The sequence below is a fragment of the Chenopodium album genome, chromosome 21 (genome assembly GCF_948465745.1).
Source record: "Chenopodium album chromosome 21, dcCheAlbu1.1, whole genome shotgun sequence".
Taxonomy (NCBI): domain Eukaryota; kingdom Viridiplantae; phylum Streptophyta; class Magnoliopsida; order Caryophyllales; family Amaranthaceae; genus Chenopodium; species Chenopodium album.
This window is the reverse complement of record NC_137854.1, coordinates 25,048,343-25,063,771: the sequence shown is the minus strand read 5'-3', so window position 1 is coordinate 25,063,771 and position 15,429 is coordinate 25,048,343. Positions and strand designations below refer to the sequence as shown.

The following is a 15,429-nucleotide window of genomic DNA, read 5'->3' as shown; positions in this document are numbered from 1 at the left end:
AACCTTTAATGTTAGATGTTTGGTTTCTTTGTTCTTTTTTTTAATTAATATTTTTTCAAATAATATTATATATATATATATATATATATATATAATATTAAATATTTTCAGTATAAAATGAACCTGCCGCGCATGCTTTATTTTCTAAAAAATGTATATACATCAAAAGTGTACTGTAGGCATAATAATAAGCATTATATAATCAATTAATATAAAAAAATGCAGTGGCTTTACAATTCATCCAAACTAACAACATTTATCTAATAAGTACCTAACTTCAAAAATTCAAACCACCAAAACTATCCACTAAAAAACGCATTGTATGTACTAACTATTATATCAAGCAACAAAATAATCATGTTTTCTCAATCACAAATTAAAAACAAAGATAACAGTGATCAAGATCCATTTTCTCCAGACTTGTAATTGTTGACTTGTTTTTGCTTCAAAACATAAGTAACCCAAGTGTCTCGTATCTCATCAATCATTTCTTCAGAATAATTGGTAGGAACTCGAGGAAAATACTACAAAAAAACAAGGATTAGAATTGATATCTGCAAAACGTAAATTAAGAGTGTTGCTTTAAATGTATGAAAGGATTTACCTTCGGTGGAACTACTTGTCCTCTACTTTCAATAGTCTCTAGCATGTAACGACATACATAATATCCACATACTTTGGATCCTATAGGTTGACGAGGACACTACAATACAGAAAAAAATAAATATACAAATAAGTTAAATGTAATTGTTCATTGTTACGTAAACGATTGTAATCATACAACAAGGTCCTAAGTTTACACATTTTTCATTGTTTGGTTGTGTACTACGTTTCATTTTACTCATAGTTTGAGTGCTAGGCAAATTAAAAAAGCTAATATAGTTTAGATAGGATATGTAATGTATCACTACAACAAGAAGATAAAAATCTAGGTTCTAACTTATATCCGCGTCTCTCTAGTGATTAATTAAGATTCACTTTTGAACACATAGTTTAAGGTATTCACAATTAGCAACAAGTGGTTAATTACATACCTGTGGGGTAATCCAAGCAATTCCAGGATTCATCTTTAGTTTCTTGATATCCTTCCGATGAATTACGCTAAATTTTGTAAGTCCCCTATTAAATCATAAATATATATTAGTCATGTGTAGAATGATAATGTTATAAAATAAAAATACAACTAAAATAGATAATAAAATGTACATACGCTGCTATGGTCTTTTGTGCAAATTCACTAATGTCATCTTGTCCTGCTGAATCAAGCCAAAACACTGTACCTTTCCACGGACTTATCGCAGCTAAAGTCCAATGAAAACTGCATATTCATTCATTTTCATATGATTCCATACAAACAGCAGTAGGAAATATTAGCAATTAATTTAAAAAACTTTCTCTTGAATGATAAAAACATAGGTATAAATCACCTACTTTTCATAAAACGGTGCAAAAAATAGTTGATTGATATTCTTGCCTCCATTGCACCCAAAAATGTTACACAAGTAGTCAGAGCGAACCTCCTCTTCTACTGTTAGGGATAACGGAGAAACAAAATTAACATCGCAAAATCCATACATCCCTGCCACACTCTCCTTTTGACAGACTTCACTTAAGTACCTACACATAAGTATATAAAAAATTATTTTATACATGACAGTAATAAAAGTCATCATTTTTTTTCTTGAATAATAAAGGTAATTTACTTAAGACATAAAAAATAGAAAGAAAAAAAAAACATTTGAAAATTATATACACTTACTTCATGAAGATCAACATGTGAGATGCTCCAACTTCTTTTTGGAAGCACCAATCAAGCATTTTAGAAAAATCAAGTCTAACATCCATCTCATTATTGAACACACTATTTGGAATTGTTACTATGATATTTTCATCTTTCTTTCTCAATTCCATAGCTTTACCCATAAACACTTCTAACAAACCTGAGTTCACCTTTGCTCGATCCGCATCATCAATGATATACTCTTTTTCGGATGATTGCAAGATAGAGGTATCCTCTTTTTCTTGTTCTAGCTATTTATATACACAATACATGTAATGACGTTAAATATAATGATATTAAGACAAATTAAAATAATTAGTCACATAAATATTCATACCTTTTTTTTTTGGAAAAATCAAGTGAGCCGGCCATGGAACAAATGTTTCCTTTGCTTCATAAATGTAAAGGAAATCTTGAATAGGACATGGAAGTAGTGCAGTCGGTTCAATGTCATTAATTATGGAGACTCGCCGATTTTCAGTAGACACATAAAAAAAATGATTCTTGACTGCTAGGTTTTTCCCTGGTATATACACTTGTCCAGTGGCCACAATCTTGATTTCTTTGTTATCTTCAATGGCCAAGCAACAATCATGCATACCCTTGTCATTTAGGCAATAAGGCATACACTTAGTCAAAGAATAAAAAAGCGGGCATATAAAAGTTATATTCATTTACAAAAAAAGATTTATGTAATTGCAACTTGACGAAAAGAAGTGGAAATAATAGTAACAATAATACCTCAGGAAGGTCACTAATATGCAAATTATTGTCTATTTCAGACCAAGAAATAGCAGAGTTCTTGTGTTGTGGAGATTGATCTAGTTGTTCATTGTAGGGGACATTGTCTTTAGTGGGCCAAGACACATGATAAGGGTCAGCTTGTTCAGGCTCCTTTTCTTGCTCTTCATGTTCAAATGAAGGTAATTCAGGACTTGAAATAACTTGTCTAACCTGACCATTAATATCACCTGATAGTAATTGGGTAAAGAAACCATTTGTATGCTCCAAATTAGCCATAGCCAAACTAGTACCTTGGGTAGTACTCTGACTACCAACTCTCATTATCTGTGAGTGGTAGTTGATACCACCGAAGTTACCATTCACGTGATCATTGAATTGTCCATGCTGTCCATTAGGAATGCCAAGAAACCCACCTCCACCTATAGTAGTTTGAAATTGATTCATTTGCTTCAATTGCTCGGGGTTTAGGATTGACATCATACAAGACATAAAGACATTTTGTTGGTTTTAAATCATCGCTATATGCGACTGCATAGATGTGAGTTGTGCATGCATATGGCTAGGTGGTGTAGGTTTGCTGTACCCAAAGTATTGCTTGTTTGTGATTCCAAACCCAACACCTCTGACATGTCCACCACGCTCCGGATTTTTTAGTGCTCTTGCCAAAATATCATCACGACGACTGTGAAAAACCACTTCACCTCTTTCAGCCTGACCTTTCAATTCATTCTGACATCAACAAAGCCAACCAGTTATGAATTGACTAGTTTAGAGCCAACTAATTATCAAGTAATGAACACAACACTTACAATTGCATTTGCTGTAACTTCATCTATTGGATTACTAAAAGTGTATATTCCATCTTTCACATGTGCGTGAGCTCTCAACCAGGTTTCATGTCGAGGCACCTCATCGACATGGATCCCTTTTCTCAAAAATTCTTTAGCCTAATAGTAAAATAAATAATGTTATGACATTCAAAAATTATTTTGCCTAACTAAGTCTCACGCAACCTTTACCAATTGAAAAAAAATAAAAGTGTATATTGAAACTTACTATCTCGTCTCTGTAATATTGATACCCAAGTCGGCCACCTCGATAGCTTGATGTCTTATGCTTTGACTGTTTTCGACCATTTTCACTCAGAACCTTTGGATGATAATTGCTCATGGTTAAAATATGCACACATCTTTTTCTTGTATGTAAATAGATTGTATAAAAATAATAATAAAAAAAGGCATATGCACACATCTTTTTCTTGTATGTAAATAGGTTGTATAAAAAAAAAAAGGCATATGCACACATCTTTTTCTTGTATGTAAATAGATTGTATAAAAATAATAATAATAAAAAGGCATATGCTCACAACTTTTGCTTGTATGTAAATAGATTGTATAAAAATAATAAAAAAAAGGCAACAAAGAAATACCTTGAAGTCATCAGAAGTACTCCATGTAACAAATCTGTCCCAAATTGTTTGTGTTATCCAAGGATATTTCCAACTAGGTGCCCCACTCCTTAACCTTCCAGATTGTTTATGGTACATCCATTTTTTTCTTAGTCTTGTCTTGAATGCTCTCCATCTATTATCTGCTTGCCTCATGATCCATGCTTTACGCTCTTCTAAAACTATAAAACCTTTCTGCATCATTTACAAATTTATCATTATTGTTGGACACAAATTTTAACTAAGTTTTTAATAAAAGAAATAATTAGGTACGTATATAGATATTTACCTTTATTAAGTCAAAGACTCCATCTTGGGTTTCTTTAGGAACTTCTTTCCAACTTTTATAGCTGATACATATTCGCTCCCGAGCAATTACACCAACATATGTGGAAAAGGTATCTTTATGATCCCCGCACGGTATTTTGGTAATTGGATCCCACTCTAAAGGAATTTTGGTTCCCTTTTGAATGGCCTTTCCTACAGCAGCAAGTACAGTGCGCCCCCTCTCATCCTCACGCCTATCTCGTTCTGCATCAGAATCGTCTTCATGTTCATTAATCTCTTCACATATAGCATGTACTCTTTTAGTCATGATCCTGTAAAGATGTAAAATAATATATAAGACTTTTCAAGTGTTGTTACTTTTAAAGCGACATGAGAATAAAAGAAAGAAATTCTTAAAAATCGGTAGATAATTAAGCAAAAATTTATAGGACAGCATAATTCTATTAAAGGAAATATCATAGGTCATTCACAACACATTTGATCCCTTCATACAAACTATTAGCTAACAAAAAAAAAGGTATGTAATTTGCTTACAAAAAGTATGTGATTTACTGTCAATTATTTCGACGACGCTTTCTAGAAGTACCCTCCTTATAATTTCCATCAACTTCTATGCCTTCGTCATGATCTTCGCGTACATAAGCTGAAGAATTCTCACAAAAGTCATCACTGACATCATCAACTTGTACCACCTTGGCAACAGGGAATTCCTGCAACTCCATATCATTATCATCGAAATCATCACTTTCATCAATATCATGTCGAGGCCTCGGCTTTATAACTGCTGCCTTTTTCTTATCAATTGCATCTGCTATGTAAAACACTTGTCTCGCTTGACTAAATAATATATAAGGATCGTCTTCGTGACCAAGTTTGTCAAAATTAACAAAAGTAAACCCTATATCTTCATATTCAACTCCATTATTGTTATCGACCCATTTGCACCCAAGAATTGGTATTGTGAAATCTGTGTAATGCAACTCAATAATCTGGTGAATGACTCCATAATACCACATTTTACCATAAGCTGGACAATTATCTTTAGCACTAGCAAAATGCATAGCTACAGATTCAACAGCTACTCCACTATTCTGCATAGTACTAATATCATCCTGGTCTTTAGTGTAAAATGTACAACCATTATAAACGTATCCAGAGTAAAAGGATGCTCTAAAGTTGGGTCCTCGACCTAAAGTCCTAACCCGATCAGAAACAGAATGTGTTGAGTTCTGAAGATCTATAATTACTTGATCTTTCAACCAAGTACTAAAAGATCTATTATGCTCACTATGTAAAGATTTTTTATTAGCCTTACGATTCTTTGCAGCTAGGTAAGCTAAGTGTTTCTCAATATATGGTGCAACTTCCTCCTCATTAAACAAAATGTATGTGTGAGCTTTATTCCAATCTTCATAAGTCAAATCAATTTCTTTGCGACCTATGATCCCTTTTCCTTCCATTCTTCCGCTATGTCGAGAGAGAGGAAGCCCGATTACCTTGGCATTTTCAAGGTATTGACTACAATGTTCAACAGCATCTTCATAAAATAGTCTTTCAGCAATACAAGCTTCACTACTAAAATTCGAGGATATTACGACTGTTTTCTTGCGACTGGCCAAAAAACGGTCGCAATAAATATTATTTGCAACCGTTTATTAGACTGTCATAAATTTAATTAATTGCGACCGTTTTTTAATAAATTGCGACCGTTGTAACGGTCGTTAAAATTATTAGAATTAATTTTTTTTTTCAAAATAATTACGACCGTTCTAAACAGTCGTAGAGACGGTCGTAACATTAAATTTTTTTTTTGTTTCGCTGAATCCTTAACTAAAAGAAAGTCGGGCTTTCTTATTTTCTAAGGGGAAGTTTGAAGCAGAGAAGAAGGGGGAAGAGGGAGAACGGTCGCAGCTCCGCCGTTGTTCTCACTGACCACCTTACTCCGGCCACCGACGCTACACACAGGTATGCCGTTCTATTTTTTTTTGTTTTTGATTTTATTAGTTTAGTTAATTAGTTCGAAAACCGAACTGAAGCCGTCGTCGCTGCTCCGAAGGTGTTCCCACCGGTGACTTGACTCCGGCCGTCGACGCTACACAGGTATGTCATTTTAATTTTGTTTTTTTTCTTTTAATTTTATTAGGGTCGTTATTTTGTGCGAAAACCGTAACTTAGGGTCGCAAATCAACACCACGCAGGCCCACCGTCGCCGGATTCCCCTCCTGCTCTTCCCTCCCCTTTGTTTTCCGACGGCGGTACTCAGGTAAGTGGATGTTAATTTTTTTTTTTTGAATTTCAGTTTAAATGAGGGAAAACCCTAAAATTTGGGTAAAAAATTTCTCCTTCGCAGGCCTACCGTCGCCGGTGTCCTCTTCTGTCTTAGCCTCCTCCGTTAGCTGTCCACCGTACTCCAGGTAATTCATGCAATTTGGTTTTTTTTTTTTAATTTAGTTGATTTGGGCAAAAACCCTAAATTTGGGTCACAAATCAACTCCTTCGCAGGCCTATCGTCGCCGGTTTCCTCTTTTATCCTACCCTCCTCCGTTTTCCGTCCATTATACTCAGGTAAGTGGCTGATTTTTTTTTTTTTTTTTCTTTTTTTTGAAATTTAGTTAATTTATGCCAAAACTCTGAATTTAGTGGATGGTTTTGTGTATTTTCACATGTAAAATTACATTGGCCATTTCAATTAGTTTTCAGCATTTAAATTAGTTTTCTCCATTTAAAATTGGTGGATGGTTTTGTACATTTTCACTTGTAAAACTCTAAAGTACCTTGGCCATTTAAATTAGTTTCCTGCATTTTCACATATAAATGTATGTAGTGGGTAAAAAAATTAAGTATATTTGGATGTATTTTGATTGGAATAGACATTTTGTTTGTATGAACTCATGTGTTAGCTAATTTCTGTTTCCGTTTAAAAAAAAGGATTCTTATAGAATTGTTTTAGCTTATCGAAATTATTTACATGATGATAATCCTTGATTAAAATGGAGAAATGTGAAGTGGGGACAAATGTATTATTAATTTCCATGGCTTTTTTTTTTATTATTATTAATTATTTTAAAAATATATGTGTTTATATGAGGGGTTTGTGATAATTTTGATGAGTAAAAAGTTGAAAGCTTGTGAAATCGACAAATATATGGTTAAATCTTTTAATAAAGAATAATATTTATAACATCAACTTTCCCGTTCAAGTCATGATAAGGACCTTTGGATATCATTTCGATTCTAATTGTATCTTATGCCATTATTGTAATGAATACAAGTTCAGTGTGTATGATTAATGTGATTTGTTTTTCATAGTGTTGTAGATTTTGTAACCATGAAAAGGAAAGAGCGTTGGTGGATGTATGATAGATACGATGGCCGTAATACCCGTAAACTTAGGCAAGAGTTTGTGGATGGTGTTGAACAATTCATACGGTTCTGTGAAGCTCATCTTGAGAGCCCGGGCGTAGATGAAGTAAGATGCCCTTGTCTGTTATGTAAGAATAGACGTCTTCATGATGCAAACACAGTAAAACTCCATTTGTTCAAAAAGGGGTTTATACCTGATTACTATGACTGGGTTTCTCATGGTGAAGGGTTTCCTACATCAAGTGTAGAGCAACCAAATACGTACCGTGAGATGGTTCTCGATGCTCTTGGGAGTAATCATGAACCATCGGGTGACGATAGTACTAGTGGTTCCGATGAAGAGCCAAATGCTCAAGCAAAAGCATTTCAAGAGCTTTTAATGGCTGCCGAGCAACCACTGTACGAAGGTAGCTCCATGTCTGTGCTAGAAATGGCATCTCGAATTGTATCTTTGAAATCGGAATACAATTTGCCCCATAGGTGTGTTGATGGGTTTGCATCATTACTAAATGAAGCGATTCCCGACAATAATAAGATGGGAAAAACATTCTACGATACAAAGAAGATTCTTAACGGACTTGAGCTTCCGCATGAGAAGATTCACGCATGCCCAAAGGGTTGTATGTTATTTTGGAAAGCTGATGCTGAGTTGGATAAGTGTAGAGTGTGCGATAGAGGCAGATACAAGAGGACTTCAAAGGGGTCATTGGTTCCCATAAAAGAACTCATCTATTTTCCCATCACTCCAAGGCTACAACGGTTGTTTGCAACAAAGAACGTTGCGGAGGAAATGACCTGGCATTCTAAAAATCCTAGAGTCCAAGGCACAATGGCGCATCCTAGTGATAGTGAAGCTTGGAAGCACTTGGATAGATCCTTCCCCGATTTTGCATCTGAACCTAGAAATGTGAGACTTGGTATGTGTACTGATGGGTTTGCTCCTAATGGCAAGTTTGGGGGTCAATACTCATGTTGGCCCGTCATTCTGACCCCTTATAACTTGCCTCCATCGATGTGCATGAAAAAACCATTTATGTTCCTTTCTTTGCTCGTTCCTGGACCTAAAAATCCGAAGGGGAACTTGGATGTGTATATGCAACCGTTAATTGAAGAATTGAAACAACTGTGGGACGTTGGTGCAACAACTTATGACATTTCACAAAGGAGAAACTTCAATTTGCGTGCAGCAATCTTGTGGACTATAAGTGATTTCCCAGCCTATGGTATGCTTTTTGGATGGGCAACAGCCGGTAAAAAAGCTTGTCCATATTGCTTGGACAAATCAAAAGCTTTTTGGCTTGAACATGGTGGTAAAATGTCATGGTTTGATTGTCACCGCCAATTTCTTCCTCCCGAACATCCTTTTCGAAACAACAAAGTTGCTTTTTGTAAGAATAAGGTTGAAAAGGGGACACCGCCACACATAATGTCCGGCGACGAGCTATGGCAACAAGTTCAACACTTGGCTAAGGCAACAGATGGACCTGAAGCACTCGCAAGCTTGAAAAAGAAGAAACTAGGGTGGTTTAAACAAAGTATTCTTTGGGAGCTACCGTACTGGAAGACTCTTCTCCTCCGCCACATCCTCGATGTCATGCATATTGAAAAGAATTTCTTTGACCAGCTAATTCACACAGTGATGGAAGTGAAAAAACATACTTCAGACACAGTTGCATCTAGATATGACATTGCCAAATATTGCAAACGACCACAACTACATGTGACGAAGGATGCGAGAGGGAAAGACACTTTGCCGAAAGCCCCATTCTCACTAGACAAGGCTCAAAAGAAAGTGTTATGCGAGTGGGTAAAGAACCTGAAATTTCCCGATGGTTATGCTTCTAATTTGAGTAGATGTGTAGATTTACAATCATGTAAGCTTCATGGTTTAAAGAGCCACGATTGTCATGTCTTCATGGAGAGGTTGTTGCTAGTTGCTTTTAAGGAATTACTCCCGGTCCATGTTTGGAAAGCTATTACTGAGATTAGTCTTTTCTTCCGTGACCTTTGTTGTTCCACCATCAAATTGAGTGATATGGAAAGATTGGAACACAACATTGCAGAAATTCTTTGTAAGTTGGAGAAGATATTTCCACCGGCGTTCTTCAACTCTAAGGAACACTTACCAGTTCACCTGCCTTATGAAGCTAGGTTATGTGGTCCTGTCCAATATCGTTGGATGTATCCATTTGAAAGGTTTTAACTCCTACAAACTTATAGTTTCCATTTTTTTTTATACACCTATAGTAGTTTGCATAACATATAACTTAATCAATTTTATAAATTTTAGGTTCCTTAATCATTTGAAATGTAAAATTGGCAATAAGGCTCGTGTTGAAGGTTCAATCTATAATGCATATCTAACGGAAGAGATAGGGTACTTTTGCTCTAACTACTTCCAACAAGGAGTGGATACTAAAACACGTGACTTAGGTCGTAATGTTCATGATGAAGTTGAAAGCACTTTGGATGATAGTGTTCCGGAACTGTTTAGGGTTGATCAAGGACATGCTTCTACAGGTGGAGTGCGCCGCTTTTTGGATGAGAAAGAATTACAACGTGCTCATTTGTATGTTTTGGGAAATAGCGGCATTCTGGAACCATATGAGAGGTATTACATTTGTATTTATCACACTCACTAAGATTTCATTGAATGTGCAACGTATCCAATGTCATTCACCATCATTAATACTCTTTCTCTGGTTATATGGAATGGAAGGGAGTTTGAGGACCACATTGTTCTAATGCAGCCCACTATTCGCAAAGAAGATGTGTGGATTAAACATGAAGCTGAATTCCTCGAGTGGTTTAGGTTGAAAGTGAGTGTGTTACGCATTTGACATCAACACGTTTTTTTTTTCTTGCTATAACTTAAGGACTCATATCAATTTAACATAATTATGCCATATGAGCAGGTGATTCAAGACAAGCCAAATGATGAAATATTGTTTGCTTTGGCAATGGGCCCATCTAAGCGAGTGCGTACTTGGAACCAATTCTATGTGAACGGATACAAATTCCAAACTTATGGCCATGGAAAACAGAAATCAACAATGAATTATGGAGTGAGTGTATCCAATGAAGATGGTGGAGATTATTTTGGTATTTTAGAGGATATCATCGAGTTGGAGTTCACTGGTGCCCTTCGTACTTATAGGACTATTCTCTTCAAGTGCAATTGGATGGATTCTACTAGGGGTATGAACATTGACCAATACAAGCTTGTAGAAGTCAATCATACCAAAAAATACCCCAAGTACGACCCATTTGTGCTTTCTTACCAAGCTAACCAAGTCTACTACGCACCTTATCCAAGTCTGAAAAGAGATAAGGTTCAATGGTGGGCAGTGTTCAAGACAAAGGCGAGGTCAGTTGTTGATGCACCAGTTGCCGAAGACTTTACAAGAAACCACTGCTGACATTCCTACTCTTTGTGCTCCGGATGACATTCCAGACTACGAAGGTGATGAAGATGGATTAGGAGATTCGGATACTGATGATGTAGTCCTCCCCGATGCCCCTCCAGATGAGTCCAGTTTCGAATCTACTGATAGTGAGGACGAGGACGAGGATGATGGATTTTGGGATGACGATAGTGATGATGATCTTAGTGCTGATGGGGAGGGTGATTCAACTGAGATTTAGGAGATTGATTGTAGCTTTGTTTTAACTTTTTAATTATTTAATCTTAATGGATTTCAATTTATTTTAAAGACCATCTAGGTTTTAATTTAATATACTTGTGTATTATTGATATTGTGCAAAGCCAAGGTTATGTGTGATTTTACCTTATAGATCGCGATAACATGATTATATGATCTTTAATGATGTGCATAATGTTTTTTTACTATAGGTTGTCATGGTTGGTGGTGGTCGTCGGATTTTGGGACATGTCACCCCGAGAGAATTGTTTCCATCGACAAGCCATGCAAATACAGAAACTTCTCCAGAAGTTACCCCAGAGTCACGTGTAGATGGTACTGGGACATCTACTTAGGTTCCTGAGACGCAAGACGATGACTCTACCATGGGTGAGGTAGCTACCCCCGTTGCGAGAAGGACTTTGCACCCTACAGGGTTATGGTAAGTTAATCATGGTTAGCTTAATTTGCATTCGAATTTGATCAATGTTGGTTAGATTTGTATTTTATGTATGTAATGACTTCATTTGTTTGCTTATTGGTACTAAGGTTCGATGATAACACCGTGAGCACCTCCATCACAGAGATTTTTCAAGCACATTGGCGCAAACCATGGCTTAACTATGATGAGGCTGACGAGGGTACTAAGACCCATTGGTGGAACCAGTTTACGGTATTATATAACCCCCAAGTTTAATTTACTTATCTAACTTTGGTGTGTGTTGGTTACTTATTACAATAAATTATTACTCATAATATTTTTGTTGTTTCTTAAAAAAATTTGCAGAAACTATACCTTTGGAATGCTGATCTTGACACCCTTGTGAAGAAGGAGTATGAAAAGAAGGCACATAAGAGGTTGAAAGAGATGGCATACAATGCTTCTGCCAGAAACAAGTCAGTTCCAAAATGGATGGGGCAGACTACGTTTCAGCAAATGATGGAGAAAAGAAACAAGAAAGATTTTCAGGAGAGGTCAGAAAAAGCTAAGAAGAACAGGAGGGGCGGCTCCCTGTCTAATCCAATTGAGCCTCACACTTCCAAGGCTCTATCTCTGCATCAAAGCATGCAAAGAAAATGGTAATACTTAATGGTTTTTAATGATAAATTTAAGTAGTTGCATACATTAAGCATTAAAAGAGTTATTTGATTTATGCAGGCTCAGAAAGCCGGTGGAGTGCTTCCAAGTGCCCCTGAGGTCTTCCTAAAGACCCATTTCAAGGAAGTTCCTGGAAAAGGAAAAGTTGCGGCTAACAAGAGGGCACAAGAAATCTCGGTAACACATCTAACTTTGGAAACTAATGAAATAATTTTTTTAGGAAGAAAGCAAAACATAATCACCTTTACTTGTATATGCATGAAAATGTCTATGATTAAGCAATTTGAACCTATAAACAAGTTTAATATGCTTTATATGAGATGTTTGATTGATAAAATCTTAGTTTATATCAAAAACAAAGAAAATGGGTAAGTTAGAAGGCCATTTAAGCCATTTTAGCCTAGTTATGACCCTATAGCCTCGTATATGCATGAAAATGTCTATGATTAAACAATTTGAACCTATAAACATGTTTAATATGCTTTATATGAGATATTTGATTGATAAAATCTTAGTTTATATCAAAAACAAAGAAAATGGGTAAGTTAGAAGGCCATTTAAGCCATTTTAGCCTAGTTATGACCCTATAGCCTTGTATATGCATGCTAATGTCTATGATTAAGCAATTTGAACCTATAAACATGTTTAATATGTTGAATATGATTTGTCTTGATTACAGGATGCCTACCAAAAGAAGCTTGACGAGTCTTCCACTCAAGGGTCACAACCGGACCCTAACCAGCTATACTGGGAGGTTGTTGGTGGTAGGAAAAAGGGTGTAGTGAAGGGCCTAGGTGCAAGCGCTAGTTTGTTTTACAGCCCCTCTTCTGAGAAAAGCTCGCAATCGTACAATCCTTCTATAGCTTCACAGTTGGAGGAACGGGTGCAAGCCGAGGTTGCCGAGCGAATAGAGGAGGTGAAAGTGCAGATGCAAACACAGATGGAGGCACAGTTTGCTACGCAGTTGCAGGAAGCATTGAAGAAGGAGCGGGAGGAGGCGGCAATTGAGAGTAAGCGAATGATGGAGACGATGTTGTAGAACTTGTTCTCTAACTATTAAGGTGGTCCTTCATTTCAGCTTCGTAGGGAAGATGACACGGACATGAGTGGTGGTGGGGTTGGTCAACAGGCTCCAGTGTCGTAGTTTATTTGTTCATATAGGTCTTATTTTAGTATTGTTCATATAGGCCTTAGCTTTTTTTGGGGGATATAGGCCTTAGCTTTTTTTTGGGATATAGGCCTTAGCTTTTTTTTGGGGGGAACATAGTCCTTAACTTAGTATTATATTGTGCATATTGGCCTTATCTATTTTTGAAAGAACATAGGCCATTACTAATTCATATAGGCCTAACTTAGTTTTTAGTTTACCTTATAAAACTATTACTAACTAATTACTATTATTATTAACTTGAGCATTGTTATTGTAAATATTGTTCAAAGTTGGACTTATTAGTATGAATTATGCGTTTTAATTTAATTATTTTTAAATTTATGAAATACAAAAACAGGTTATAGGTTCAGGTTAGGATGGCAACGTAAAATCAAATGGTATTAAAATTATGATTTTTGATGGTAATAATAACAGGTTTTAGCTTAACCTTCCCTATAATTGCGACCGTCATATGCCTGTCGCAAATACCAAAAATTGCGACCGTCATATGCCTGTCGCAAATACCAAAAATTGCGACCGTCACATGCCTGTCGCAAATACCAAAAATTGCGACAGGCTCATACCTGTCGCAAATACCAAAAATTGCGACCGGCACATACCGGTCGCAAATATCAGAAATTTGCGACCGTCCGTAACCTGTCGCAATAATATAGAATTGCGACAACTAATTAACCAGTCGTTGAAAATACAAAAAACGGTCGTAAAAATAATTGCGACCGCCATAATGTCGCAAATTTGTTTTTTTACGACCATCAAAATAACGACCAGCGCCTTGCGACCGTTGACGATCACAATTTCTGTTTGCGACCGTTTTTCCCTATATTTGCGACCGGTTGTGGCGGTCGCAAAAACACGTTTTTTTAGTAGTGCTTCTGGTCGACGAAAGTTCTTAACATATCCCTTATATGTTTTCATTTGTCGTTCAAATGCCCATTGCGCTCTCAAATAAGATGGCCCACAATACCTTATCTCTCTTACTAAGTGAATTGGCAAATGAACCATAATATCAAAAAACGAAGGGGGGAAGAACATCTCTAATTGACAAATAATGATTGCAATTTCATTTTTCCAATCATCTAAGTCCTTAGGGTTGATGACTTTTTCATACATGGCATTGAAGAAAGAACACAATCGAATAATGGCATTTCGAACATTTTTTGGTAAAATTGATCGAATAACAATGGGTAACAAATATTGCATCAGAACATGGCAATCATGAGACTTCAGCCCTATAAGTTTCAGATTCTCCATCGAAACAAGGTTGCTGAAATTAGAAGAAAAACCCTCTGGCACTTTCACTGAAGCTAAACACTCACAAAACAATTTTTTCTCGTTTCGTGAAAGTGTATAAGCTGCGGGAGGAAGATAAGTTTTAGAATTTCGGTCGACAACATGAAGTTCACTTCTAATCCCCATTTCTTTCAAGTCATTTCTTGCATTAACACCATCTTTGGTCTTCTTACGGACATCCAAAAGAGTTTCAATCAAGCTATCACAAACATTTTTCTCAATATGCATCACATCTAAGCAATGCCTCACAAATAAGAATTTCCAATAAGACAAGCGCCAAAATTCTGAACATTTCTTATATCCCTTCTTAACAAGTGTAGATTTATGCTTCTTCCCAAAAGTAATCTGAATGTCTTTAACCTTTTCAAATACCTCCATGCCACTTAATACCACCGGCCTTCTTTCCAATTCTTGTTCACCATCAAAAGCTTTTCTCTTTTTGCGGTATGGATGATCAGTAGGTAACCATTTTCGATTTTTTGGGTAGACCATCTTTTTAGATGCTGATAGCCATGTTCCCTTCAAATTATCCTCACATATGGGACAAGGTGTTTCCCCCTTTATTGTATACCCTGAAAGATTACCGTATGCAGGATAATCTTGTAT

The 15,429-nt window shown here is 36.2% G+C and overlaps 2 protein-coding genes across 2 annotated transcripts; one reads left to right on the top strand and one right to left on the bottom strand.

The window, feature by feature from the left end:
• Positions 1–342: 342 nt before the first annotated feature.
• On the bottom strand, positions 343–1,987 carry LOC145603046 (uncharacterized). The gene is made up of 5 exons (XM_081659174.1): positions 1,432–1,987; positions 1,211–1,318; positions 1,035–1,119; positions 605–703; positions 343–524 (listed from the first exon to the last, which is right to left on the bottom strand). Exons 1-5 carry the CDS (start codon positions 1,671–1,673, stop codon positions 399–401), a joined length of 660 nt encoding a protein of 219 aa, XP_081515300.1. The 5' UTR covers positions 1,674–1,987; the 3' UTR covers positions 343–398.
• A 10,330-nt stretch (positions 1,988–12,317) lies between these two features.
• On the top strand, positions 12,318–13,401 carry LOC145602558 (uncharacterized). The gene is made up of 3 exons (XM_081658746.1): positions 12,318–12,343; positions 12,423–12,539; positions 13,042–13,401. Exons 1-3 carry the CDS (start codon positions 12,341–12,343, stop codon positions 13,399–13,401), a joined length of 480 nt encoding a protein of 159 aa, XP_081514872.1. The 5' UTR covers positions 12,318–12,340.
• Positions 13,402–15,429: the final 2,028 nt, after the last annotated feature.

Bases quoted from the DNA above. Each gene is read 5' to 3' on its own strand.
- LOC145603046 (XM_081659174.1), bottom strand. From the start codon at position 1,673: ATGATGACTTTTATTACTGTCATGTATAAAATAATTTTTTATATACTT. The intron at 1,319-1,431 runs GTAGGTGATTTA...ATGAATATGCAG, and splicing joins TTTGCACCGTTTTATGAAAA to TTTTCATTGGACTTTAGCTG. The intron at 525-604 runs GTAAATCCTTTC...GTTTTTTTGTAG, and splicing joins GACAAGTAGTTCCACCGAAG to TATTTTCCTCGAGTTCCTAC.
- LOC145602558 (XM_081658746.1), top strand. The intron at 12,540-13,041 runs GTAACACATCTA...TCTTGATTACAG, and splicing joins AGAGGGCACAAGAAATCTCG to GATGCCTACCAAAAGAAGCT.